This window comes from Channa argus, chromosome 13, assembly GCF_033026475.1.
Source record: "Channa argus isolate prfri chromosome 13, Channa argus male v1.0, whole genome shotgun sequence".
In the NCBI taxonomy this organism is placed as follows: Eukaryota; Metazoa; Chordata; class Actinopteri; order Anabantiformes; family Channidae; genus Channa; species Channa argus.
The window spans coordinates 26,595,573-26,622,485 of record NC_090209.1 but is presented as its reverse complement, the minus strand read 5'-3'; the positions used below and the strand labels follow the sequence as shown (position 1 = coordinate 26,622,485).

At 41.4% G+C, this 26,913-nt stretch overlaps 3 protein-coding genes across 6 annotated transcripts; 2 read left to right on the top strand and 1 right to left on the bottom strand.

Annotated features, from left to right (window-relative positions):
- Positions 1-1,486: 1,486 nt before the first annotated feature.
- LOC137140004 (uncharacterized) lies at positions 1,487-5,238 on the bottom strand. Its single transcript, XM_067528006.1, has 3 exons — positions 4,787-5,238; positions 3,038-3,342; positions 1,487-1,787 (listed from the first exon to the last, which is right to left on the bottom strand). The coding sequence occupies exons 1-3, from the start codon at positions 5,225-5,227 to the stop codon at positions 1,769-1,771; spliced, it is 765 nt and encodes a 254-aa protein (XP_067384107.1). The 5' UTR covers positions 5,228-5,238; the 3' UTR covers positions 1,487-1,768.
- Positions 5,239-6,501: 1,263 nt separating this feature from the next.
- Positions 6,502-22,094, top strand: st14b (ST14 transmembrane serine protease matriptase b). Of its 2 annotated transcripts, XM_067528004.1 has the most exons (19): positions 6,502-7,070; positions 8,354-8,507; positions 9,780-9,910; positions 9,995-10,065; positions 10,633-10,820; positions 12,012-12,044; positions 12,305-12,533; positions 13,655-13,791; positions 14,444-14,541; positions 15,495-15,595; positions 16,587-16,720; positions 16,844-16,948; positions 17,221-17,328; positions 17,433-17,549; positions 17,641-17,766; positions 17,854-18,037; positions 19,441-19,712; positions 19,930-20,066; positions 20,470-22,094. In XM_067528004.1, exons 1-19 carry the CDS (start codon positions 7,029-7,031, stop codon positions 20,629-20,631), a joined length of 2,529 nt encoding a protein of 842 aa, XP_067384105.1. In that variant the 5' UTR covers positions 6,502-7,028; the 3' UTR covers positions 20,632-22,094. The 2 variants fall into 2 exon arrangements, with proteins under 2 accessions (XP_067384105.1, XP_067384106.1); XM_067528005.1 differs by lacking the exon at positions 8,354-8,507.
- A 1,430-nt stretch (positions 22,095-23,524) lies between these two features.
- On the top strand, positions 23,525-26,913 carry LOC137140272 (uncharacterized). Of its 3 annotated transcripts, none has more exons than XR_010916438.1 (4): positions 23,525-24,424; positions 24,510-24,809; positions 25,327-25,514; positions 25,982-26,913. XR_010916438.1 is itself a non-coding variant. In XM_067528515.1 (3 exons), the coding sequence occupies exons 1-3, from the start codon at positions 23,966-23,968 to the stop codon at positions 25,985-25,987; spliced, it is 765 nt and encodes a 254-aa protein (XP_067384616.1). In that variant the 5' UTR covers positions 23,539-23,965; the 3' UTR covers positions 25,988-26,701. The 3 variants fall into 3 exon arrangements, 1 of the variants encoding a protein (XP_067384616.1); XR_010916437.1 differs by having other exon boundaries at positions 25,324-25,514; XM_067528515.1 differs by lacking the exon at positions 25,327-25,514 and having other exon boundaries at positions 23,539-24,424; positions 25,982-26,701.

The following is a 26,913-nucleotide window of genomic DNA, read 5'->3' as shown; positions in this document are numbered from 1 at the left end:
GAAAAACTGTATTGTCCTCAAAGGGCAGTTGTTTTTAAAATGACCTTTTTCTAAAAGTGATTTGGATAAACAGTCTGGTGTCCAGTGTGTCTCAGGGCCTCTGAGAGACACACACAGGGAGACAAACATTCACACCTTCAAGCCATTTTACGTGCATGTTTTTGATGTGTGAAGGAAAGCAGGGGGGGAAACGTCCCCTGCACAACCTTGCTGCACATGATTACAATCCAATAAACTCAATAACGTATGGAGCAGTTAGTGATGTGAAATGTATTTTCACTTTACCAGTAAAACTAAAATTAGTAGGCCTGATAATTCCAAACATAAAAGAACTTCTGTGCTGTGCAGTGTGAGGGAAATTTCAAAATCTAGGTAACAGTGTTTCACTGTTTTCACACTTCTCACAGACCCAGTATCAAACCTGCTTTCACCAGTGCTTCCTCACCTTTTGCTCCCCAGCAAGACATCCTGTCTCTGGCCTCACAAAGAAGTGTGTTAGTTAGATATCAACTATAAAACTACCTACAGCTGAACCTTTGCTTCCCAGAAGGGAGCCCACGGGAACCAGCACAAATCATCAGTCCCAAGGACTTAAGAGACAATGAAGACAAAAGGACAAAGTAACAAGAACTTGCTAATTAAGACTCCTGACCACATTGTATGAAGGTTGATTTGCATTGACTCGTCCCTTTGTTCTTCGTGTGAACCCAGCTGTTGAGTTAAATGTATAAAAGGCTGAACAACCTACACATCTGGGTCAATCACTTTGACCCACTCATGAGTGTAGTTCTGTTCTGCTCTGCATGTTTCTCTATTTTGCTGATTAAATTCACCGTTAACATTCACTTGTTAGTTGCCTTTTTGCCTCCTAACCTGCCTTACAGTTTTTGCCACGACATGCAGCAAAGCAGGACACTGTTTTCCACAGCTGTTTTCCACTGAATCTAAAGTGGCACCACACCACAGCCCAGCTTTTACCATCCACTGTTCTCTGTGAGCAGTCTGCTCCACCTCTGCACACAGCCGTCAGTTAGAGCTCAGGTTTCTCCCTGTTGTACAGGAGTTTCAGTCTGAAATGTTTTACAGTGCAACCGATGTGATATGATGCACATCTGATTAAGCTTTAGAACATGAAAGAATGCAGTAATTATTCACCAGATCAGTGCTCAGCATGTCACACACATCGCACAGTTTTTTGTTTATCAGACTCAATGAGCTGAGCTGGCATTTTTATAACGTGTGAATAAGGATTCTCGTATTATCTCACACTAGAAGTTCAATGGGCCTTTTAACAAGCTCACGCTAACGACATGGAGCCTCCGTTCAGCTTTGTGCATCTTTAGTGTTGATTAAAAGAGAGAAATATGGACCTTGACTGAAGGAAAGAAGAACACAACTCAATAACTCAACAATAAATAGGTTTAATTCATTTCATTAAAGTTTCTATTTCAAACACACGTTTACAGCAATATCCAATTCATGGCTGAGCTTCTTGTGTTACAGAAAGAAAAAGTAAAAGTATTTTGCTTAAAATATTTAACTCAGTTACAAAATTGGACAAAAGTACAGTTTATTCATCTTCATATATCTGACAGAAGTGGGCTACACAAGCTTGTTGAGCTCATTTAAGAACTGAAAGACTAATAATAAAGAATATAATAATAATACAGACATAAATCAACCATGTCCCAGAAGAACATTTATCAACGCTGAGCAGCGATACACAAGGATTTAAACATCAGAGAGTCAGACACTTCTGTCGTCGTCCTTACTGAGGTTTGTTGTCACTGTGTGTGGGAAAAAAGAAAAATAGTTACTTTTAACTGTTTACTGCATTAATCATTTCAAACAGGACAGATTCCCATTAAATACACGACATTGATTAAAGTCAGTGAACCTGGAAACTGGTGCGGCAGTGACCTCTAGTGAGCACAACGTGGAATTACAGGCCAGTTCTTCGTCAATTGAACCAAAAACTGAAGGGGGACAGACACACAAGCCTGTTCCAGTTTTTCTCACGTGCTTAGAAACTCGTGTCCTCTCTGAAATCACATTTTCAGTGAACACACAGGCTGAACAGAAGCTCACTGTCCAAAATGACACATTGTGTCTGCAAAATGCTCCAACACTAACAAAACATTAACAACGTGCAACAAAAACTCATTTTTCTCTCAATCAACACGACTTCTGGTCAAACAGCAAGATACAAAATCAATCTATCAATATCCCAATAAGCCATAGTGATTTTACTAGGGAGAACAAACCCTTCTGCTCTCTGCACGTGCACTTTTTTGAGATGACCTGTTGAATACAGGTCTAAAATACTGTAAAAAGAAAAAGAAAGTTTTCATTTATCATTTTTCTGTGCAGCTCTTTTTAAGCCCGTGAACAGTGGCTGACATACAAGAGCTACAGTAAACCTCTGCACCAGATAAATTCGAACACAGCATTGGTCATTTATTCTTTCCACGATGAAAAAAATAACACTTTTCTCAGAAAAAAATGATGATTTGTTGACAGAGTTTCTGTATAGCTGCTTTATTGCAACTTGGTTTCTCAGTAGTGGCCAAACTCACACTGTTAATATTCCCAATGTTCCCTGATCTGCAGTTACTTCTACCTGGATTTCAACACATTCTTCTTTGGGCCGTTCCACCATGACCACCAACTCTTATTTGGTGTCTTCAGCCCATGTTTTTCCTTTGTTTACACTGTAAATTAAAAAGGTTTTGAATCACTGAATAACGTGTTAACATGCAGGTAAAGTGCAACTTGCTGGTGACATTAAATGATGAGGTAATTACACTTTTCATAGCGGTTTTCAATCCTGTCCTGCTTGTTTTCCAACTGTCTCTGAACTACCCACTGCTGATTACCTGAATCAGGTGGGAAGCTGAAGGATGGAGAGGAGGAAGGTGAACTGAGTTAGTATCTTCCAGCTTTTGATTGACTAGAAAACCCCTGATCCAGGATGCAGTGCACTAGAACAGACTGAGCTCACTGTGCTACTTTTCTAATAGTCACAGTATCACCTCACCTGCTGAGAGCAAAGTCGTCCAGATGGAGTCCGTCTTCAGAGTGGGACACAGATGTCACCTTCTTAATCAGTTCATCAGCGACATCAAAACATTTCCCCCACTGTCCAGCAGTAACCTGCCGGTTGAGGTCTTCGGTCAGCTTCGTTTTGGCTGCTGCTCGCAAATTGTCCGTCCCCAGGTTTTCGCCCTCCTCCAAAATGATCTGCACAACATCCACCGTCCATGATGAGCATCTCCTCCACGGCAGTGACGACCCAAAGGCAGACAGAGAAATAATGATGGTGAGAATAATCAGGCCCTGGATCTGAAAAGCAGAATTAAAGGAAAGATTGTTTTTTAACATGAAACCAGTCATGTCAAACCAAACATGTCAGCTAGAGCACGTTGGTCCAAAATAAAAGATCCTGGAGCCTGAATCCTTCATATGTGATCAACACTTTCACATGTCCTGTGGTTTGGTTTAGGACGAAGCAGTCAAGCTAGTGAACTGTTGCTGAGAATCTGATGATTACATCAACACAGAATCATCAGAAATACTCATAAACAACAGTGTGTATACACCAGTCCAGTGCTGGATGAAGTATTTAAAAATCAAAAAATACACAAAGAAAAATGTACTGTGGTATAAGTACCACACTGACATTTCTGCTGAAGTAAAAGTAAGAAAATGAAATATTTTGCTTATTGTATTAAAAGTAAAAAGTACAGTGATGTTGCTGTATTTTCTGACGTTCTTTTCTCACAGCTTCACGTATTTTTAGGTCCATTGGCGTCGCTATTACTGACCGTTACTACAAAAACTCCTGAATTAGCAGTAAACTTTATCATTCATCAGCAAAAAGGTTTCAAAGGTGATTCTACATTAGTTTAAGTGACCTGAAAAGTGCTGTTTCCTGCTTTGATAAATCTGGATGTGAAACCGAAAGTTTCTCAATGTTTTTCAAGCACAGCGATGTGGGAAAACTTCCTTTATCAAACGCTGCTCGGTGAAGCTTCCACAATACCAGGGATAAATCTGGAATCTTTGGTGAAACTGTGTGAGCTCTTGTGACGTCACAGGTCCGTGTTCATCAGTCTATTTAAAGCCCAGATTAAGCAGCCAGGCCCCACCTCCACCTGTCCTCACCCAGCTGAGCTGTGTGTCACTCTTGTTGGTTCAGCGTCATTTAGTGTAACTCAACTTGTTCATGGACGTTTCTCTCAGGCCTCAGTGAAGGTCAGAGGAGAAAGACTGGGGTCTGGTTTAAACATTAACCGCACACACAACCGAAGAATCACTTCTTCCCTGTGACATTTAGTCCTAGTTCTTCTTCTCAAAGCTTAGTTTTTATGTAGTTTCAGTTTCATTTTTGTCTGTCAGTCAATATTATTTTCAAGTAAACGAGCACTTCAAGTTTATATTTAGCTGCTGTACCTGAGTATCAGTACATAGTGACTTACTGTGTGTAAATCCTGTAAACATCTGGTGAACAACATACAGGATGCACAGTGAAATCCTTTTTTAGAAAGTCTAAAAATATGAACTGAAAATCTGGACATGGACACTTTTTGCAAAAATAAAAGAATAAATGGTTGATGAAGTGACAGATCCTCCTTTCATTTCTTTACGTGTCAGTTTGATGCTTTTATTGTCTAATTTACACTTTTCATCACACGTCACCGAATAAAACAGTTTTATGATTTAACATTTCCGTTCAGTCGTGTCTGATGCTTTTATTAATAATGGCTCTCTCTAAATAAACACTCACCCTTGACTCGTTTTGCAGGTCAGACTTGTGTTCTTCATTTGCCAGAGTCCCGTTGCAGCAGGATGCACAGCAGACGTACCAGTCCCCGTCTATCAACACGGACACAGTCCACAGCAGAGCCATGAAAAGGGATTTGAGGATGTGAGCGCACAAAAACCTCCAAAAGTGGCAGCTCCAGCCACAGTTGCATTGTCCCCTTGTGAGTGCGAATTTCCAGGTTCTCTGAAAGGATTTGTCCACCCAGAGCATCAGGACAAGCGTTAAAAGCACTGGAAGAAACATGTAGGTCCAGCAGACCCAGGGTGGTGCCGGGCTGCTGCACTGGAAGCTCTTGTTGTATAAGAAGTTGTAGGCAAACATCCCGACGACTGTGCTGTAGGCACCGGCCTTTTCAGACACCTCGTCAAAGATCTCCCTCACTGCTGCTTTGATGTCCTGCATGGTGGCTTGAAGATGTGGATCTGCTCAGACCTGCAGCCTGAAACAAGCAACAACAAGCCTCACCGGTTTGTTCATTTGTCTGCCAAATGTCTTGATGAAAATGTTTTTGCATAAAAGCAGCTGTGTTTGAAAAGACTCACCATTGTCCGCTCTGTGAATGAGAGACATGTAGAGTTTTCCTGAGATGAGCAGTTGATCTGCATCATTCAAGGCTTCAAAGCTTTAGGAGAATTACATTTGTGACTGATGACGTTTTTCTTCTCAGCTCATGGTTAAATCATGAAGTTATGGTTCAGCTTCTGGTGCAGAATCAATAGTGAAAGTGAACATTCGATTCAGGGATGTGGCTGCAAAAGTTTGCATCCCGTCATTTTAAAATGTCAAAGATTAAAACAAAGATGTTTCATAATATTATATGTGAGTTGGTGAGAGTTTTGTTTCATCAGAGAGAAGAAGTTCATGTTTATCTCCTCTATGAAGGGGGACAGACTAATTCTTTAACTGTAACTTTCTAAAAAGACTCAGGGACCATTTTTGTTTTTGATTTTTGACTTTTGATCAACCCCAAATCCAAAACATCGGAAGGAAGTGAAAACATAAATCATCAACTCAAATTTTATTCACAATAGAACATAAACAACATGTCAGATGTAGAAACTGAGACTTTTGACCATTTCATGGAAAAATATAAGCTCATTTTGAATTTGATGGCAGCAACACATCTCACAAAGTTGGAAGAGAAGCAACAAAAAGATGGAAAAGTAACTGCTGCAAATCAAAAACGAATGGAGCCTTTGACAACTAGTAACATGAGCAGGTGTAACAGGAGCGTGTCAGAGCCTCAGGAACGAGCTGTTATTTGTCTCCTGGACCGTTTGATTCCCCGTGTTACAGCGACTTCTGATGAGTTGGGACAAACAGCATCTGCAGAAGAAGATTGGAAAAAGTCTCACGTCAGATGATGGTAAACATCACGCAGACGTGACGTTTGTGTTTCATCACAAAAACCGGATGTTGTTTTTCACATAAAGTTTTCCACCTCAGTAAAGTATGAAAACGTAAATCTTTTTTTTTAATGTAAAAGGTTTTTTGGACAATTCAATAATATGCAAAGAACAAAGTGGAGGTGACAGCGATGCATTAAGCGTCTTCTGCACAACTTTGACTTTTTACGTCACTTCCAAGTTAAAGTGATGTGAAGCTCGTAGCGGAAATAGTTCAGCAATGAAATGCAACAGGTGAGTGATGAATGTGTTCGTCTGAATCCCCACAGCGTGGACACAGACAGGACATGAAAGGACGCCCACCTCGCCGGGACAATGAGCTCAGAGAGACCCCGTAGGACCCCGCTGCTGTGACGCACTCACACGTAAAAGAACCGCTGCAGGTGCAGGTGTGGCGGGTTTCATCGCGCAATGAATCATAGGAAATATCCAGGCTCAGGTGTCTCTACCTGCGGCGACCAATCTTTCACCTTTCACTCGCTCCGAGCTTTCGGATCCGCTCTGTCGCAGGATCCTCGTTCCTTCTTTAGAATCGAGCTGCTGTTCGGTTCCGTGGTACCAGACCTGACAGGGACCCGGTCAACCCAGCGATCCACTTGTAACAATTGACTTTCAGCTCTAAGACGTTTCCAGAGACGGTTTTTCGCTACGTTTCGGCGTCTACCTGACGCACAGAGACACCTGTTCACCTGTCCTCGTCGTGTCAGGACTGGAATGGCAGCAACGTCTCCGCTCACAAACGGGACATAATCTGCGTTGGAGACGGAAGAAAATAGGAAAACATCACTTTATGCTCCATGGATTCACTAGACTCCGGACAGAAGTTCAGCCCGAGACAGGTGAGTCCATTAGGTACCTGAGCGGGACGTAAGTGGACTGAAGTGGTTTACAGTCTAAATTATACTGGTTTGAATGGTTTTCTGTGCAGTAGCATCTCGCGGGTGGCTGGTTTCTGATGGTGTTTCTGGTTTCTGATGATTGACAAGATGGGACTAGATTCTGATGACGCATGTTGTTTTGTTTTTTTGAATAACTGAATGAGGTGGAGGGGATGGACAGTGGACCGATAAATTGCAGGACTATCGCACCACAGACCTGTGTCTGATTTTACAGTCTCAGACTGACTCACTGCTGGTCTTCAGTCCTTCAGATTTTCACTCGTAAATCTACTCTGGACTGAGGAGTCAATAGTTTGGAACACAGGGGACCTGTTACATGTGGTGGACACTGAAGACAGGTTTCCACTAACAGAGTGGTGCTGTGGGGACCTTTTACTGTTGCATATAACTGAGGGACACTTTGTTAGCACTGCATGAGAACGTGATATCAGTGTTTGTTAAAATGTAGATAAGCTGTCCAACAGCTTCAGGTGTGTCTCATGTACAAATAGTGAAACAAAGAGCTGTTGGTGTCAGCAACAGTTTGACGTCCAGGTCCTGAACTCGCAGTGAGTCTGACCTCTGTCCTCCTGAGCAGTTTCTTTTAGTTTTTTCCTGGAGTCCCAGTTCTGAGAATGTCACTAAGTGTATCAGGGTGCGGACATAAAACTGAACCAGCCCGTGAGAAGGTGCAGAACACAACGTGCCAACATGACACATATGAGCATAAATGCATTCCTGTCCAGCACCGCCCTGCTCCACAGAAACACTGCTGAACAGGTTCAGGCGGAGCCCTGCTGCTTCATTTGTCTGCACCAGTGTCTCAGATTGTTCATATTCTGGAGTGTAGTGGGACTAGGAGTAGTAGTAGTGGTGGTGGTGGTGGTGGTGGTGGTGTTGTTGTTGTGGACATAATGAGAAATTGAGTGAGACGAACATGGAGGAGTTGGAGGAGCTGTAACTTTCAGAAGTGGCTATGAGGTTTAAAGCTCTGTCCCTGCTGCCAGTTACAGTATTTGCTTCATATGGAAATAAAAAGACATTTCACACAACATTAGGTCTCAGATATTGATAGTTTTAAGTTTTTCACCATATTTTTACTGCTGTCTTCATTTCCTGATGACCTCACCTGTATATTGTGGTGTTCACTGCTCATATCTCACACATCTGGTGGGAAGAAGTATCTGGATCTTTAGGAGACCCATGAACACACTAAGACTCCTCCCTCCACTCTGTGTCTGCAGGACCAGGCATGGGAGACGTTCCTTCCAGCCACAGACGGCAAACGTCTGGAGAAGAAGCCGGGCCGTAAGAAGAAGCTGGGGATCATCCTTGCTGTGGTGGTCTTAGCTGCACTCGTGGCTCTGCTGACCGGGCTGCTGGTCTGGCACTTTCACCGTGAGCTGCTTTTAACAACCTTTATTTAAACACGAAAAAAAGCTAACTATGTGTAACCGGGTAGACATTTTGGAAAGTGCTCAGTGCTGTTGAATCTACAGTGGACCATGAGCAAAAAGTAAAATCCTATGTAATTATATGCAAAAACAGTATCTGTCAGGGGCTGAGATTAGTTTTTTTTATAGTCTAGTGACTCTAAATCCACGAGTGTGGTCCTCAAAGCATAGAGGGTGTCTGCTTCCTGAATCTGAACTGGGAGCTGGTTCCACAGGAGCTTGAGAGCTAAAGGCTCTGCCTCCCATTCTACTTTTGGAAATTCTGGGAACCACAAGTAGGCCTGCATTCTGAGATCATTAAGATATGATGGAGCTTGACTTTACATACGGGAAGACAAACCTAAAGGTCTGTGTAAAAGTGAAGAAGGAACAGAGAAAAAAACATTTCATATCCGTGAGAAACAAATTACCAGAAACCGAACCACATCTTCAAACATTCTATAAAACATCCAGACACACTGTTCACTAATCTTCTACCTTCACTTCTCTGTTGTGTACTGGTTGATTTAAAATGTGTTGTTAATGACGTGACACAGCAAAACAGAACCAGTTTTTCATGTTTGTTGTCGGAGTTTCGTCTTTGTGTGTCACTGCAGAGGAAGTCATTCAGCAGTTATTGTCAAACACAATGAGAATAAAGTTAAATGACACTAAACAAACACTGTGTTGACCAGCAATTCTCCTCAAGCTTCCTGTGTTGCAGATCCAGTTGTTATGTTGTGTCTAACCTGAACTGGAAATTGTTGAGATATAGATAGATATTTTTTTCTTTAAACCATGATAACCATTGTTTACAGTATCATTTTCTGTGTACTGTTTATTTAGACTATTGTCATATTTATTCATACTCATCCTACATCATAGTCATGTGCATATGTCAGTTATTCTGCCCTGCTTCTAATGCACTTCTGGTTTGATGCTAACTGGATTTTGTTGCCTTGTAACATTTGCATTACTGTACATGCAGCTGTAGCCTCCAGGCTTTAGTGAGAATTTGGCCAGTTACAGGATGATGTTTGTCTCATGAAGTGATGGAGTGAGGTCAGTTTTTTAGGGAGAAAACCTGGACTGTTTCTAATTTCATCGAGATGTGAAGTCGGGTTATAGGTGACAGCATCTGTGGTGTAGAAACAGCAGGAAAAACCAGCACATTCAAAGTTTCTACTAATTGGAATCAAGAAGAGAAAGAGATGGTGACACACAGTCTTTGTCTCAGTCCGCAGTGATTTGAAGGTGAAGCGAGTTTACATCGGTGCCATGGGAATCAATAACCTGCATTTCCAGCCGGCCTTTGAGGATCCCAGCAGTTCTCAGTTTGCTAACCTGGCTCTGATGGTCAGTCAGCAGGTGAGACGTTTACACTGACCACTTCTGCTTTGTGGCTTCCTGTTTCTGAGACGTGCTAATGCGTTTGACCTTTTTCTCTTTCAGCTGCATCAGATTTATTCCAAAAACTCCGTGTTGGCCAAATACTTTAAAGGCGCCTCTGTCCAGGCCTTCAGGTACCAGTCACATCACACAGCGGTGCAGAAACTGTTCAGGTCGACTTCCTGACTGTTGTACATGCTGAAAAACCAAATGTAACACAGGGTCCTGTCGTCCAGAATTCTAAGATTTCATGTACTGAAATCTTAGAATTTCAGTACATGGTGATGGAGTCGGCCCAGAACCTGTGACCCAATGCAGTTCAGTTCCAGATGGTCTTAAAGTCACAACTTCATGTTTATGTATAAAGAATAAGGCTGTTAATTCTATTAGTCAGACTTCCTGCAGGTCTTTCAAAGTAAAATCTTAGCACAAGCGGAAACGAGATGTTGTTTATCACCTACAGAACCTGAGTGGCTCCCTGAAAAATCACAAGCTGCATTTCTGTTTATGATAAGAGTGATGATAAGAGATATGAAAAGTGATACAGTTCACTGGACTTCAGAGGTGTTGTTGACAGTCAGGCTGGCTGTTTCCACCTGGCTCCAGTGTGTATGCAAAGCTAAGCTAATGATGCCTTCACTCTTATTTTGAAATTCAGACGTCTTGTAGCTGTTAATTCGCTCGCGTTTGTTTTGCTGCAGTGAAGACAGCGGTGACAGTGTGGTGGCCTACTACCAGTCCGAGTTCACCGTTCCCATCCCTCAGCAGGACTCGGTGGACCAGGCCATCGAGTCTCTGGAGCCGACGGCAGGACGCCGGAAGGGCGGGAAGAGCCGAGCAATGATGAGACCCGACGACGGTCTGAGCATCAACAGCGTCATGTCACGAGGTCTGAGAGCTCAAACAGTTTAGTACAAAGTATAAAGAAGAAGTTCAAGAAGTATTTTAATGAGAGCATGAGTTGTAAAATTGGGTCAGTTTACTGCAGTGAACATGGGAAATTACAAGTTGTAATAATCTGCTATTGTCCTTTAACAAAATAAATGTAGTGATGCTGAGATAAAGAAGCGAGAACTGAAGCTGCTGCTGTCTTCAAAAAGCTCAGTCAGTAGCTTTGTTTCCACTGCAGGACCTTTCTGACACACTGTGCATCTCTATTGTCTCTGGTTCCACTTCTCTGTTCTCCGTCTGCTTCGTGGGGCAGTTCCTGAAGCTAAACGTGAAACATGAACTCTGCTACCAAATGACTTCAGAGTTAGGACGAAACCTGAGAGTCCGTCACAAAGGACACACAGGGAAACTTCAGTGTGAGCTGGTGGATTCAGCAGAAACAGATGATGTCACTGAATTTCATCCCTTGCTTCCAGTGTGGGACAAACACTACTCACTAAAAGTTTGGGATATTTGACTTTCTGGTAAAATTTCAGAATGCACCTAAAATGCACTATAACTTTACTATTAAACTTTTGAATTCACATGTCCAACTGTTCAATGTTTCAGTACTTATTGTATGAAATGCTGTTCTCCAACAAGGTGATTCCAGCAAAGATCACGACAAGTGTCTGAACTTTGAATCGACCACTAAATGTTCAGTTTCAATGACACTTTGTATTTAAGCAGAGATTTGATTGTAAAAAAAGAACATTTCAATTGTCTGAAACTGCTGTTCTGCACCGAATGAGGGACAAGAGTCGCACAATGTTACTTCCACTGATTGATTGGAGCGATCTTTGGAAATACTCTGGATTTTGGTGAGAGGACGGGGAAATAGTGGATCCTTGAGGTAAATTATGTTAGTGACAGCACTAACAAACTGAAAACAGTTTTAGTGTAGTTTCTAAATCCAAATGTGTCCTGTATTGTTCGCCGTCCCCTGTTATTCGTTATGTTCCGTCCTCCTGTGGGTTGTGGTAAAGCATCGCCTCCACACACTATTTCTGACTTTATATTTGCTCCATCATGTGCTGTTGAGAGCGAACCGAGTGAAACGAGTATCTGACTCCCCTCATCAAAATCAGCTTTGTGCTGAGAATGTCACTAAGTGCATTATTAAAATGAAGATTATTTTTTCTGTTTGCAGCAATAGATCCTCGCTTGACAAGGAGCTTTTTAGGTGAGAACTGTTCATTTCTGTTGATGTTTGACGTTTGTGACAAATCTTTAAGAGGAGGACTGGTATCCTGCAGAATATTAACACATTTTCATATTTAATAATTATTATTTACTATTATATTCACTTTTCTTTTTTATATGATGCAGTTTTTTTCATATTTAAAAATTACCTCAAAAATAAAAAAAAACGAACAGGGCGGGTGGCGGGTGAGATGCTGAAGTTCAGTCTGGAAAATCTCATTTTTCCTGTTGTGTCCTCAGATAGAGATACCTTCAACATCCACGTCAGTGAAGCAGGAATGGTCCAGTCTCCAGGGTTTCCAGACTCACCGTACCCTCCGAACAGCTACCTGCAGTGGAGGCTGCGGGCCGACCCCGGCCACAGAGTCCGGCTTGACTTCCACACCCTGATCCTGGAGGACGACTGTCAGCAGGACTTCATCAAAATCTACGACTCCCTGGCTCCGATAGAACAACGCACCCTGACAGAGTGAGATATGACCTGATAACTCCCTCAGTCATCCACAATGGACTCACCTGAGTGATGTATCTGTTGTTGTCTATGTTAGATTGAAACCTGTAGCTACTTGTTTTCCTGCGTGAGGTTTTCATAAGAGAAACAAGCAGAAATATCATCCATGGAATTTCCTCTTGTCCTTCTGACCTCCTCCTACAGTCATCTACAATTTGACTATTCATACATCAACAAAGCCAGTTATTCTCTGGATGGTCTTTGATTGTATAGCGACCTCTTGTATCCCGTGCTCCTTTGGAACAGTGGGTTTGCATCAGAAGTGAGCTCTGTGAAAACTATGATGCTATGATCTCAGCATCAACTGTTTTTGGTTCGTGCTCACACTGTCCACAAGCAGCCTGCTCTCTGCTTGTAGATGTTCCTGTGGTCGTGTATATAGACGCTGGTGAAAACCAGCTCAGTGGCCTCCATCAAATGTACAGATGCTCAACCTCAGTCTGAAAAAAGTTGCATGCTGAGCAATGTCACTCACAAGATTCTAAAACCTGCTGAAACAGAACTCTTCCGTATATTTCTATGCACTTAAATCTATTATTTAAAAAAAATACCTTCTCTCTGCTGCTTCTTGGACTGGTATCTCATGAAATGGAAACACTTCTTCTCATAGGACTTTGATTTGATGTTTTCTCCTTGACTTGCTGCCTTGTACTTCACATGTAAGTTTCTTTGGATAAAAGCTTCTGCTAAATGTAAATGTAAGCTTGATTAATGCACAAACACTTCTGAACCTTTAAATTACCTTCTATATTAACAAGATATTGGCAGAAGATCGAGCAGCTGATCACATCTACTGGTTGCTCATTACCGTCTTAAGATTATTATATGTGTTATAGATGAGATTTGACTTGGTAAATATTAGGTTTTATGGCATCTCCAAAGCTCCAAGCCTTTATTTCCTCTCACCATAAACTCGTCCTCTGTCTAATAAGGGGCAGAAATTCTCTCTTCATCCTTTCTCCAACACCAACACTTACTGATGGACTTAATGAAAGCCGAGAGTCATTTTTACTGGATGAGCTTCTTGGGTTGAACCTACAGGAACTGAGAGTTTTGTGTTTTGTGTGCTCTCTCCACAGACAGTGTGGGTATCCTCACGGCTCTCTGTCCTTTCTGTCCTCTGGAAACGTCATGTTGCTGAGTCTGGTCACCAGTGCCAAGAAGAACTTCCCCGGCTTCAGAGCCAACTACTCCCAGATCCCCCTGACTGATCAAAGTACGATGGGAATCACAGGCTGAACATATGTTTTAGGGTAGAATAAAAGTATCCACCATGAAAAATGATTTAAACTGGCTCTGTTAAAAGTATGAAAATGATTAATTCTGCTTTGTTATACAGTTTGGTCAAAGTGAAATTCTGCAACTATTTTCCAACCTAAGAAATAAAACCTTTGTAATGGAGAAACGTGGAATGAAAGAATTAGTCTGCTCATATTTCAATGAGGGATGACCTGATGCCAATACCAGTATCAGGCCGAATCCTCTCTTTGTGTACTTGTACATGTACTTGCAAAACCGATGTTCTGTACCATGTTAACCTCTGCAGGTAGGTTTCAAGATAATTGATGAGCACAAAAGTAAAGCTGAATACAAACTCTGCTGTGCTCAAGTCTTAACATCTAGTTACTAACAGGCCAATTTATGTTTTGAAGAAAATATTTTAAAAGCATTTATTATTTGCGACTGACTTGAGTTAAAAACTGTAACCAAAACAGTTTAGTACATGTAACAGTACTCGGTATCAGCAAGTACTAAAATGTGAGCACTTGTACTCAATAATTTTAAGTGATTAAAACCTTTTAATGCCATAAAAGTGTTTGTGCTGTTGACGTTAGCTGAAGTTTCCTGTTGTCTATCTTTTTGTCCAGGTTGTGGAGGTAGTTTTACCAGAGACCGAGGCTCCTTCTCCTCACCGTTCTTCCCATCCAACTATCCTCCACAAACCACATGCGTCTGGACCATCGAGGTAAATCAACATTGTATTGTTCTAAGGCTTTTAATGTTGTGATAATGTGATGAGGTTCATCCTCTGGAGAGTAGGAATTAGATCAGGACATTTTAGAACAATCTGACTTTCACATTCTGATATTACCTGTATATGGAAACGCCACATATTCTGTGCACTTTAGTTTTTAAACAAGCTGCAACTGTACCACAAAATTCACAGATAGTTAGATATTAGCTGGTGGTGACAGTTGGACGGACACACACACACACACACACACCCCTCTGGTTATGAACAGTTGTCATTGTGAACGGATACTGTTGGTTGCAGAAATCCAGCTCTTCAGATATTAGCACATTTGTGTTAAAATATAGATGGACATGTTTTCCAGGAGCTCGTCCTGAGGAACTGACAGTCAGGACCAGCTGAACATTTAGACCAGTGTGAGTTTGCTTTCAGTTAGTTAGTTAGTTGTTTCCAGTATTTCATGCTGCAGTTGAAGCATCAATGTCAGCTAGTGCAGAAACAGCAGGTGAAAGTAGGATTATTTATCTTTCATCTTGCTGTGTCTGCATAATTATAACATAGCTGTGCTGTCCTGACTCTGCTGTAACCAGGTTACTTGAGTTGTTACACTAATATGTTTGGTGTGTTACTTGCATACAGAGCTGTGAAATGCCACAGAAAGACTGTGCACACTTTGAAATCAGTAGTTGTGCACTAGACTTTGTGTCCCGTGTTCGGCCTGGTGGCCTTTGTGTGTCATTGTTGGTCTGGTATTTGGCAATGCTGGGAAACAGATGCCCTTCAATATTAAATACATTTGATTTCTAATGTTCTGTGTCAGATGCTTTAATGTCACATACAGGCTAGTGGGCATCCAATCACTGTCATTTGAGAATTAATTCAACTGAAAGATTTGTTTAGTTTTGTTTTTTTTAAAACCTCTTATTTTCATGATCTTTGTTTTTCAGGTGCCAAGTGAAAAGTTTGTGAAGGTTCAGTTCACCAAGTTCTTTGTGGGAAATCCAAGTGATCAGTGCCTCAGAGATTATGTCACCATCAACGAGCAAAGGTCAGCGCTCACACGTTCCTCACTGGAGTCCTGGTTAATATGTAGATCAAGACCAACAACAACCTGGTCCAGTGCTATGTCAAATCCAGCAACACCCAAGTCAACACGTGTTGTTTTTATGGCCAAAAGCTGGCAGCTGCGGTTGCCAGAATAATTCTATAAAAAAAATCTGCTGTATTATCATGACCATGCTGTAAAACAACAAATTCCGTCAGTAAGATTTACATGCAGTTGTGCAGTGAAGTTTAGGCAGTAAAACTTCCGAGTAACTTTTATCTATAAGGATTATAAAAGGCTGATTATATTGTGCTTTTATCTAAAGCGATATCCAGTGTAGCTTCTCATTCACACACACAGGTCAACACATCACATCAAATAACAAGGAGCAGACAGGGACCAGGAACTGAGCGATAGTTTACCTTTTAACCAACTGCATACAAAACCCCAGATACAGTGACAAGTCACACACACGTGTGTGTTATGTTGTGTAACGATCGTCATTAAAGCGCTTGAACTCAAACACTGGAGTTGGATTGTGGTCTACTGTGAGACAACCTTCTAACTGGGAGGTGGAAGGGCCAACAATGCTGCCCACTGTAAAAGTCAAATGAGTTCATTTATGAGTTCTCGTTTTAGGAATTCTAATATATCTTAGAGGCTATGTGATGCACTCTGTTTACATACTTCTACTATAATTTGAGGACATCAAATTCTAAGTCAGAGCTTCCAAGTCAAGACCAACATCTTCCAGAGTCATAGCTGGGCAAGCCTGAGACCAAGACGGTCCAAATCCAGATAAACAAGTTCCCAGTCAGTCCCCCGAACAAAACAGGTCTCAGGTCAAAACTCCAAGGTCATCACCAAGACCAGATGTGCTGGTGTCTATATTATTCGAAACAGAGGTTACAGTGACTCATCCAGTCATGTTTGCATTGCTTTGATATGAAAGTGTTACGTGAATATCTTCCCTACCTGTGTCTTTGTTTTGCAGACTGTGTGGCAGTCAGTTGAAGAGCACAGTGATCACCGCACACAGCAACACGATGACCATCACGTTTCATTCTGACTCGTCTTACGTCAGTCAGGGTTTCACCGCTGAGTACGAAGCTTTTGTCCCGACCAATCGTAAGCCTGACATGTTTTAATTGGACAGTAGCAGTGTTGTGTCAGTTACTACAAACTCTGCCCTCGTACGTACTGTAAAGGTCATTTGTGTGTATCGTCTCACACTTTGATGTTATTGACCAGCTTGTCCGGGAAGGTTCCAGTGCAGCAACAACCTGTGCATCAACAACGATCTGCACTGTGACGGCTATGACGACTGTGGAGACGGCAGCGACGAGGCCAACTGCAGTGAGTCCAGAACCTTAGTGCTCAAACCATAAGACCTCTGTGGATGGGAATTATTTGTAGTTGGTTAAGTCGATCCAAGACTCCTTTATTCACATGTGGCATCCTGCTGCTACAAATACTCAGTAGAGCACAAAGGTGGATTCATCTGAAGATGCACTTGTTACCACTAAATGCAAATACTGCTTTAATGCTGCAAACTGTGTTGTAATTGAATCTGTATTTGGGACGTCTCTCTGTGTCTAATGCAGTTTGTACTTTGTGTCTCTGATCAGAGTGTGAAGCGTCTCAAATGCAGTGTAAAAACAGTCGCTGTAAACCCAAATTCTGGCAGTGTAATGGGTTTGATGACTGTGGAGACAACACTGACGAAGAAAACTGTGGTGGGTTCAACTAAACTCTGAAATCCTCCCGACACTAAAGCTGTCGTGTCCGTGTTCTGTGCTATAAAACCAGCTTTTGGGATATTGTTTTTTTATCAATGCAGGAAAATGCAAACCAGGAGAGTTTTCCTGCAGAAACGGTCGCTGTATCCCAGAGAAGTTGAAGTGTAATGGAAGAGACGACTGCTCCGATGCATCTGATGAGTCCAAATGTGAAAGATGTAAGAAGCAGCATCCGCTCACATGAAAACACTGAGCATCACTTCACTGTGTCAGCTTCACTGATGAGATCCTGTGTTTCTCGTTGTTCAGCTCTGGTGCTGCAGAAGTGTTCGGAATTCACCTTCCGCTGCAGGAACGGACACTGCATCAGTAAAGTGAACCCAGAGTGTGACGGCGAGCAGGACTGTGAGGACGGCTCGGACGAGGACAATTGTGGTACGTTCACCCCCCCAGACACACACACACACACACAAACACGTGACTGCGGAGTAACGTCAGTGTCTCATCATCTTGTGTTCTCAGCGTGCGGGATGAGGCCGTACCGGAGCTCTCGTATCGTGGGCGGCCAGGCATCGCGGGAGGGCGAGTGGCCCTGGCAGGTCAGCCTCCACATCAAGGGCACAGGTCACGTGTGTGGAGCATCGGTGTTGAGCCAACGTTGGCTCCTGACCGCCGCCCACTGCGTCCAGGACAGTGGAACAGTCAGGTAGGGGCTCATCCCTCTGAGACCACAGAGCTGAGTGTCTGAGCAAATTGGGACGCGTCTCATTTTCTTCATTTCTAGTTGACATATTACATTGTTAGTTCTACTTTAAGTTTAAATATAGACTCTGAAACCCTTGAGCACAGCCAGTGTGCTGATCGGTTTGCAAGCCCTGTACTGTGCTTAAGTACAATATTGCACTACATTATTTAAATATTCAGGTTTTACTTTACTTCAATACAATTAAAGCAACTACTGTTTTTTTACTTTACTACATTTACAACTTTGGTTACTAGTTAATTTTTACAGCTGTAAACTCCTCTAACACAAAATCAAATGCAAAATCACGTTTTTTTGTTTGTTTTTTTCCGTGTTGTTGGCTAACGTGGGCCCTAATTTCTAATTAATTACTTTAACTTTTCTTTGCATAATTTCTATCTTTTGTTTTTCCTTGGACTACTTGTACTTTAAGTTATTATTGGAAATCACAGTTGTATTCAGCTTAAGTAAAATGATTGTAGAAGTACTTGTACTTGCAGTGGATGTTTTTAGGGAAATTATTGCACTTCTACCTAGTAATGAGTTTGTGTACTTCTACCACCTCTGCAAAACTGTACAGAGACTAGCTAGTACAGTGCATCCAGAAAATATCACAAGCGCTTAACTTTTTCCACATTTTGTTGTTACAGCCTTATTCCAAAATGGATCAAATTCTTTATTTTCCTCAAAATTCTACAAACCATATCCCATAATGACAATGTAACGTTTGTTTGAAATTTGCAAATTTTGAGACCTGTGAAACTTGAGCTCTGGTGCCTCCAGTTTCCACTGATCATTCATGAGATGGTTCTACAACTCATTGGAGTCCACCTGTGGGGAAATTCAGTTGATTGGACATGATTTGGAAGCACACACACGTCTGTATAAGGTCACAAACCAAGACATGAAGTCTGTGTAGTTGAGAGTAAAGAGGTACAGCAAAGAAGATGCTAAGTGCCGAGCTTGTAGCATCAAGTAACGTGAGCTAAAATCTGCCATTTTAAATGCAGTTTTTAGGTGATTAATCTGCAGGTTGATTTTATTTCACCTTTAACCTGTGATAGTCAGTCACAACTGATGTCACGTACTCAGATCACTTGTACATAAAAGGGCTTTTAAAAGCTTTTTATAGTCTTTGCTTTGGGCTCTGACTTATTTCCAGTGTCGTTCTAAGAAAAAAAGATTCAATGATTAAGATAATTTAGTTGAACATGAAGGCCAGAGTTTCCCTTTAAGCTGTTTCACGTTGTTCTTTTTACCCCCATCTTCACTACTGTAGCCATTGAACACTCACATTTTCTGACCTGCAGTTTGTTAAATAATCCTGCAGATGTGACCTCTGACCCCTGAGTTTTGTGTTGCTGCAGGTACTCGCAGGCAGACCAATGGGAGGCCTTGCTGGGTCTGCACACCCAGGGTCAGACCAACGAGTGGACGGTAAGGAGGAACATAAGGCGAATCATCCCTCACCAGGACTACAACCCCTCCACCTACGACCATGACATCGCTCTGATGGAACTTGACACCGAAATCACTCTCAACCAGTACATCTGGCCTATCTGCCTGCCCTCCTCCACCTATGACTTCCCAGCAGGCAAAGAGGCGTGGATCACCGGCTGGGGAGCCACCAGAGAGGAAGGTGAGCTGAAATACAGTGATATGGATCACGTTGTTGGATTTTCCTGAAGTTTGAAATAAAAATGAAGGAAGAGAATATGATTTAATGGGTTCCTTGCGCAGTGAGAGGACAGTCAGGTTTGATGGACAGGTGAAAACACCACATTGCTGGAGGCTAAACATTCTACTTTCCTATTTCACCTTCACCATCTTTCTATTGTTTTCCCACCTTGTCTCAGGCGTTGCTGCGACCGTCCTGCAGAAGGCCGAGGTTCGGATCATCAACGGCACGGTGTGTAAGAAGCTGCTGGAAGATGGGGTGACTGATAGGATGCTGTGTGCTGGCGTCCTCAAAGGAGGCGTGGACGCTTGTCAGGTACAAACAAATCCCACGTCTTTACTTTTCCTTTTTATTTGCAAAATGACTGTCAGAGCTGTTGGCTGGTTTCAGGTGTTGCAAGACACTTTAAATCCTATTCTGCACAAAATGAAATGTGTCTTCTCCCTGAGTCGACATTTACCTGTTTGGTAGCTCACTATCCATCACAGATAAATGTCTAAATGTAAATTCCGGTTATAGTCAGTGTCAGGACATTTGAGTCTGTAGTTTTTGTTTTAGATTTTTACCCATCAGTGTCAAACTAAACCCTGTATGTTTGAATGAAAAACTTGATGCAGATTTAATTTTGCTCTGAGCTGATGTTCCTGAAAACAGCCCCCTGTTGGATCCCCTGCAGACCTAAACCTTCCTTTGTACCTTCTCTCTCTGACCCACTCAGGGCGACTCCGGTGGACCCCTGTCTGTCACCAGTATCAGTGGACGGGTCTTCCTGGCTGGCATTGTGAGCTGGGGTGATGGCTGTGGTCGCAGGAACAAACCCGGCGTCTACACCAAAGTTACCAAATACCGCAGCTGGATAAAGGAACAGAGCGGAGAGTAGCTGCAGACCAGTGGACAGATTGTCTGGACAAGTGCTCTTTCTCATGGCTATGTTTGACTGGAGGTGACTGTTGGCTGTGTAGGTTTTAATTTTGATTTTAGGGTCTGATTGTTATTATATTCACAGCATGGTCTGTGAAATTAGTTTTTTTTTAGGTTTACAGATGATGCTTTTACTGTCTACAGCATCTGAACCATAGGGGAACAAATACGTGAGTTTGTTACTGCAGGCCTCTAAAAGCTAGAATCTGAAAAACAATCTATTCTCCAAGTGTGAATTTATAAAGCATGAGGATGATGGTGATGATGGAAACCAGGAATGCTTACGCACATTTAATATCACTTTTTGTTCGGGAGCAAACGTTATGTTTAAATAAACATAAATGCATCACATTTTGCTCCTAAAACTTATGGTAAATGTTAAAAAAACAACAATCTCAGTGTAAAGGGAATTTTTAAAACAAGTCTCGTCTTTGTTGCTACTGGATCAGTTCTCAAACTGGTATAAACGGATCAACACTTTACTCCGCCTTATTCTTCACAGTTGAACTCCAGACTGGCAGACTGGTTAGTCTGCTGAACTTGGTCTTGAGGACACATTTAGTAACCTTGTGCTCTTAATTTGAAATAAACAGGAAGAGAGGTGTAACTGCAGTCAGCAGCTAACACAAACATATTTACACACACACACACACACACACAGATAAACACTTGTCAAACTGTCAGAATTATTTAAATGTATTCCAAAAAATTAACACTTATTTTGGTATTTTTATATTTAAATGTCAAATTCCCTCCAAATATGAAGCGTATTATAAAGGATTTGCTCTTTTGCCCTTTTTGTTTTGGTCTTTGTCAAAATGTTGACAGTTGTGATAAATTGTACCGATGATTTAACACTAACTCTTCATCTTAAATAATTGGATTTCTCATGTGGTGTATTTAAAACAAAGGACTCATCTGAAAACTAACTTGCCATCAAAAATCACTGCAGCAGGTTTGAGGTTGTCAAACTGTCAGGTTTCATGAAATTGTCATGAAGGACGTCCTCAGGGAATCGTCCTGGGGCCTCCAGGAAACCGCAGAAGTCTAAAAGCCCTTTTTCTTGTCAATATTCAATACAACTACAAACTCATGCAATATTAAAAAACAGCCTTGAAACTCTACTTTCATGCTTGTGAAGATTTGAGCATTGCCACCTTAAAGCAGCAGCTTTCCTGTATTTGTGGTTTGTTTAATTCGTGTTTTTCACTGTTTGTCACTGTTTTTCGCAGACATTTTCTGATGATTGTGTTATTTGTACAGTGTTGCATAACAGCTGACTTAATTGAGTTTTAGTTCCACATCTGTCTTTGCCCTTGTTGCGCTTTTAGTTTGGGCTGGAGGATTAGGAACAATTTAGCCATGAAACTTTTTGTAAATGCAAGAATTATTCCTATTAAACTGATACATGTTCTCAGGTAATGGTGCTGATTTCTTTGCTGTAGCTGCAGACTCACAGTTGTGGAGGACAAACAGAGGACAGTGTCTCAATCTGACATTTAGGTAGTTTGGGGTCATTGTGATTCTCTGGTCACATAGAAATATTGGCATCAAAGGTAGTAACTTACTACTTTTTAGTCATGTCCTTGTGTTAAAAAAGTCTTCGCTATTCTCCCCCAGCCCCAACTTTTTGTAATAAACACTTTCCATAAACTAACATCTGGTCTAATACACAAACATCTTTGACATAACTCTGATCTTTGTGCTCTCTCTCTCTCTTATTTATTGGAATTTGATAACTAGCACTTCCTGAACAGCTGTGCACAGCATGGTGGTGTGTAACGAGTGAAGCCGAGCTGTCTCTGAGCACAGAGGACAGATTAGGTGTCTCCCATTAGGATGAACTTGAGGTGCACATTGTAGCTTTAAAATACTAAAACATTGTGTCTCTCAACACTTGTGCTGCTAACATAGTTTATAGAATCGGATCAATGAACTTCCTGATCTAAGCTTGTTGTGTTTTTTTTTTTTAATTGATGTCAAAATCATCACCAGACGTACATCTTACATTCACATTCTGAAGCGTGAGACAAGTTTATGCCAAAGCTGCATTTGCGGTCATTAAAAAAAAAAGAACTAAGAGAAGAAGTCATGGCAACAGCACGTCAGGCTCATGTGACTGAGGCTTCACCCTTATTACAGCTGTCCAAACCAAATGTGTCTCAGCCAGTGATCTCAGTAAGAAGATGGACATTAGGGACAATTGATCTTTGTTCTGGGAAAAATGACCCATCAGTAATAAAATCAAGTGGGCGTCATACTTCAGAATTTGAGTCACCTGCTGCGTGTTGCTGCAGCCTGTCGGTACCAGATGTTTAAACTAAGCTTCAGCACAGAAATGTCTCAAACCAATTCATCTGCTGCTGCATTTGTGTCTGAGTTCAAAATTATAACGTCAAATTTAAACCACAGAACAAAAAAGTAGATTGACTTCCCGACCATAATCCTATAGTTTCATGTTCTGCATTTTATACAGGCAAAAATTCACTTGTGCAACTACAACCAGTGATTCATCAGCAATTCAACATTTTGTCTAAAATTAGTTTAGTGACTGAATGAGGAAGTGATGACAGACCAACATGAACAATATTATAAACATTCAACATGAACGTATGCAAATGTGTAATGTTTGAGAACGTTTCCATTTTTTAATGGTGCATATGTGTCGTCTCAGGGCGGCACAGTGCTGGAATGGTCCCTGCTTTAAGGATTTCTGTGTGGAGTTTGCATGTTCTCCCTGTGCTTGTGTGGATTTCCTTCTTTTTTCTTCCCACAGTCCAGACACATGCCTGTGGGTGTGAATGTGAGTGTGAATGGTTGTCTGTCTGTGTATGTCTCACTGTGTTGGCCCTGAGACAGACTGGAGACCTGTGGACACAGGCCTCGTCCTCATCAGGATGGATGGCACCTCCTCTTCTTCTAGGTATTTGTGCATGTTTGTTGGTGTTTTACTTGTACTTCATGGGAAATTGATTCCTTTTTTTTATTTCCTGGGGGCAAATCCCCCCTTCAGAACATTATCAGCTCCATTTCCATCCACATAGACAATAACAAAAAAAACACCGACTGACAAAAAATGTTTCCATTAGGATCCATTTATTTTAGGTTTATTAAGTTTTATTTGTCCTTTGGAAAATGGGTGAGAGGAAGAAAACAAACCCAACAAATTGGTAACTTTCAGTTTCAAATGTCGACTGAATGTCTTCAGCAGGCGTCTTTACAAAAACAGGAAATATGTGGTGTGGTCTGACACAAGCTACAGACTGTGAGCAGACACTAACTGGACTTCAGACATGGAGAGGACACAAAATAATCTGATCCGTGGAAATTTCTGCATCTACTTCGCAGTGGTCGTGATCATTCTCGTGCTCGGCAAAGACTTTGCCTGCACTTGCAAACCACAAGAATTTGACTGTACTTCACATGTGGCTTTGCCATTTGTTATAATATTCCTCCTGATTCTGTGGACAGACAGGACATTTCAGAGAGTCTGTAGACACCTGTGTTCATCTGTGTCCGGAGGCACAAACTGGATCCACATCTCCAGTTTTTTGGGTTCTTCTTTCCGTCACATTGTCCAGGCAGCTTTCATCGGTCTGCTGTGGGTCGTTTTTGTTTTCCTTGAGGGAAACTGGTTCATTTGCTGCATGAACAATCACTCTCAAGAACAGGCCCAGTTACCCTGCAAGTCTGAGGGGGTCCTGACTGATGACGAACGGGCCATCATCGCTGAACTGAAGAACAAGTCCAGGGTGAGTATTTTTCCTTCAATTATGCTGTGTGCAGGAAACACAGGGATGGTGGGATGAGATAACCATTGTAATGTTTCTCTTTTAGATTATTGGCACCTTTTTGCTTCTTGGTATCGTTGGTGTACCAGCCCTGTTGTCATCATTGGGATGGAGGAAACCTTCAAGTGGCGACAGAAAGAACCTATACCACCAACTTATTCTGGAACAGGAGGAAAAGGTACTGAAGGAGATTTTGAGGCAGTCAGCGAGAGAAACGTTGGCTGCAGGAATGCAGAATAAAATACGTGATGAGCAGTGGGAGGGATGTTTCGATGTGGCCGAAGAACTGATTAAAGCATCGACTACACCGACTGTTTCTGAACGAAGGCGAGGAGCACAAGACCAGGTAAAGGATTCAGACTCATTTCCACTTTACTTACTAAGATAAATGTTGCTTCTAATGATGGCAAATGGAAAATTGCTGTGTTGTACAGTAGGTATGTTACAGTAGGTGGTTGGTGTTTTAGGTCAAACTTATGTAGAAATTGAGAAAACACCTTTGTGCAGACCGACAGTATTAGTATCAGGATACTAATGTAGAACAGGGACGGTGCAAAAGAAAGACATTATAAATGCATCACATCAGTTTTTTTTTTTTTATTATTATTATATGGGAGAAAATATAACAATTTAAAGAATTAAAACACAGTAAAATGTGTTTTAATCCATAGTGGACAGAGAATTGGAACATGTGCACAGAAGTGGCCACAGTCATGTCTGAGAACTTCGAGGAGATAAAGAGACAAAGTGAGAGAGTCGTGCATGTTCATGAAAGTTGTGGCTCGAGGATATATACTGATTCATTTACCAGCTTTGGACACTTTAGGATGAGACGTCTGTCTTTCTGTTGTCCCTGTCAGCAGAGTCTAATGAATTATAGTAACAAGCAGAGGTGAGGAAGCCAGAACTGAGAGGATTGTACTTCCAGAAGAGAACATAGCTGACAAATGGAAACCACGAAGATGCCACAGGGAAGCAGCACGTCAGCTCCAAAGGTGGTTTAGAATGAGCTAAGATCCAGTGGGACTTCCAGATACAAACAGACAAACTGGTAATGCCCAGAAGAGTGGACGAGGCTGTAGTGATAGATGTAGCAACATCAGGAAGAATAAAAGCTTGAGAAAAACCAGGAGCTGAAAGAAGAGTTAGAAATGATGTGGATGGTGAAGAAAGTAAAAAGATTATTGTGATGTAAATCCTACCTTCATCCTTCACCTTCATGGTGAAAAGGACACAAATATTCATCTGTTGTCCTTTGGCCTGACATTAAATTATTTATTAAAACAATAATAAACACAAAACCTAAGCCTCATGAAAATGAACAAGGAAACACATGAAACTTTCCCATTTGTTTTAAATGTTACTACCCAAACTAATAAATGATAATCGTGATATTTTAAACCGTGTGGGACCAGTCCACACTAACCGTCAGCACATTTCACCTTCATGACTTAAAGCAGTAGTAGTGTTTTTGTCGCTGTATATTTTGCCGACTTTGTCCCTTTTTTCTTTTCACAGGATTAAAACGACGCCTCCACAGCAGCCGACTGTCAATGAGACAAAAGTGTGCAACAGATTGTTTCATTTTTCTCACATCGAAATAAAATCCAGACGGAATTTGGAAACTTTTTATGTTTTGTTGTTTATATCTTGAACACTGAGCTGAGGAAGAAGCCAATTACTTAATATGATTTAGTTTTTAACTGATTACCAATGACTGTTTAAGACATTTGGTTTCAATATGAAATGTCATATTTTTGTCATTTTTTAAAAACGTTTTTACTGCGTTCATGTCTAATTAACATGTACATATAAAATGAAAACTGTCAAATGAATCGTTTTCTACCATTGACCCACAATTTTCTCCACACGAGATTTGAGCTTCATCTGTAAAACTTTTAGTAATGATGTACTTGTACTGCAATAAAATACTGCAAATATTTATTTATTAATAAAATGACAATCTTGACCAAAGAATAATTCAAAATTGTAACAACCAATATGAACATTGTTACTTTTCCTGTGTTTAGAGAAAACTACACAGTGAAGACATTGAGAAACACTACCTTATCAGTCCAGGTGGACATGTCTGTCCACACACCTCTGTGCTTTTCTTCCTGTTCTGTTTGTCCCAGTTTGGGAAAATGAATTTGAAACTCATAGTAAATGATACTGACAAGTCTTTCTGTGAGTTTGTGTCCACAGTTTGTCTTTATCCTGTTCCAACATGATCAGACCCCAACAAGTGACGACTGATTTAAATGGTTTTCTGAAAGACAGTTCTCAGGGTTCAACCTAAAATTGACCATTTGTCTTTTATTCAGAAAAATCCTCATTTGGTCTGTTTCATTATCTTTTGTCCGTCTTTCTCCAATCAGCCAACTTTGTAAAGTCCGTGTGAGTATCAGAAAGCACCACATTATAACCTGGATGGTGTTTTCCTGCTGATC

Excerpts from the sequence above, each read along its gene's own strand:
- LOC137140004 (XM_067528006.1), bottom strand. The coding sequence starts at position 5,227 with ATGCAGGACATCAAAGCAGCAGTGAGGGAGATCTTTGACGAGGTGTCT. Across the intron at positions 3,343-4,786 it reads ACCTGCAAAACGAGTCAAGG|ATCCAGGGCCTGATTATTCT; the intron begins GTGAGTGTTTAT and ends TCTGCTTTTCAG.
- st14b (XM_067528004.1), top strand. The coding sequence starts at position 7,029 with ATGGATTCACTAGACTCCGGACAGAAGTTCAGCCCGAGACAG. Across the intron at positions 10,821-12,011 it reads CAACAGCGTCATGTCACGAG|CAATAGATCCTCGCTTGACA; the intron begins GTCTGAGAGCTC and ends TTCTGTTTGCAG. Across the intron at positions 13,792-14,443 it reads GATCCCCCTGACTGATCAAA|GTTGTGGAGGTAGTTTTACC; the intron begins GTACGATGGGAA and ends CTTTTTGTCCAG.
- LOC137140272 (XM_067528515.1), top strand. The coding sequence starts at position 23,966 with ATGGAGAGGACACAAAATAATCTGATCCGTGGAAATTTCTGCATCTAC. Across the intron at positions 24,425-24,509 it reads AACTGAAGAACAAGTCCAGG|ATTATTGGCACCTTTTTGCT; the intron begins GTGAGTATTTTT and ends TTTCTCTTTTAG.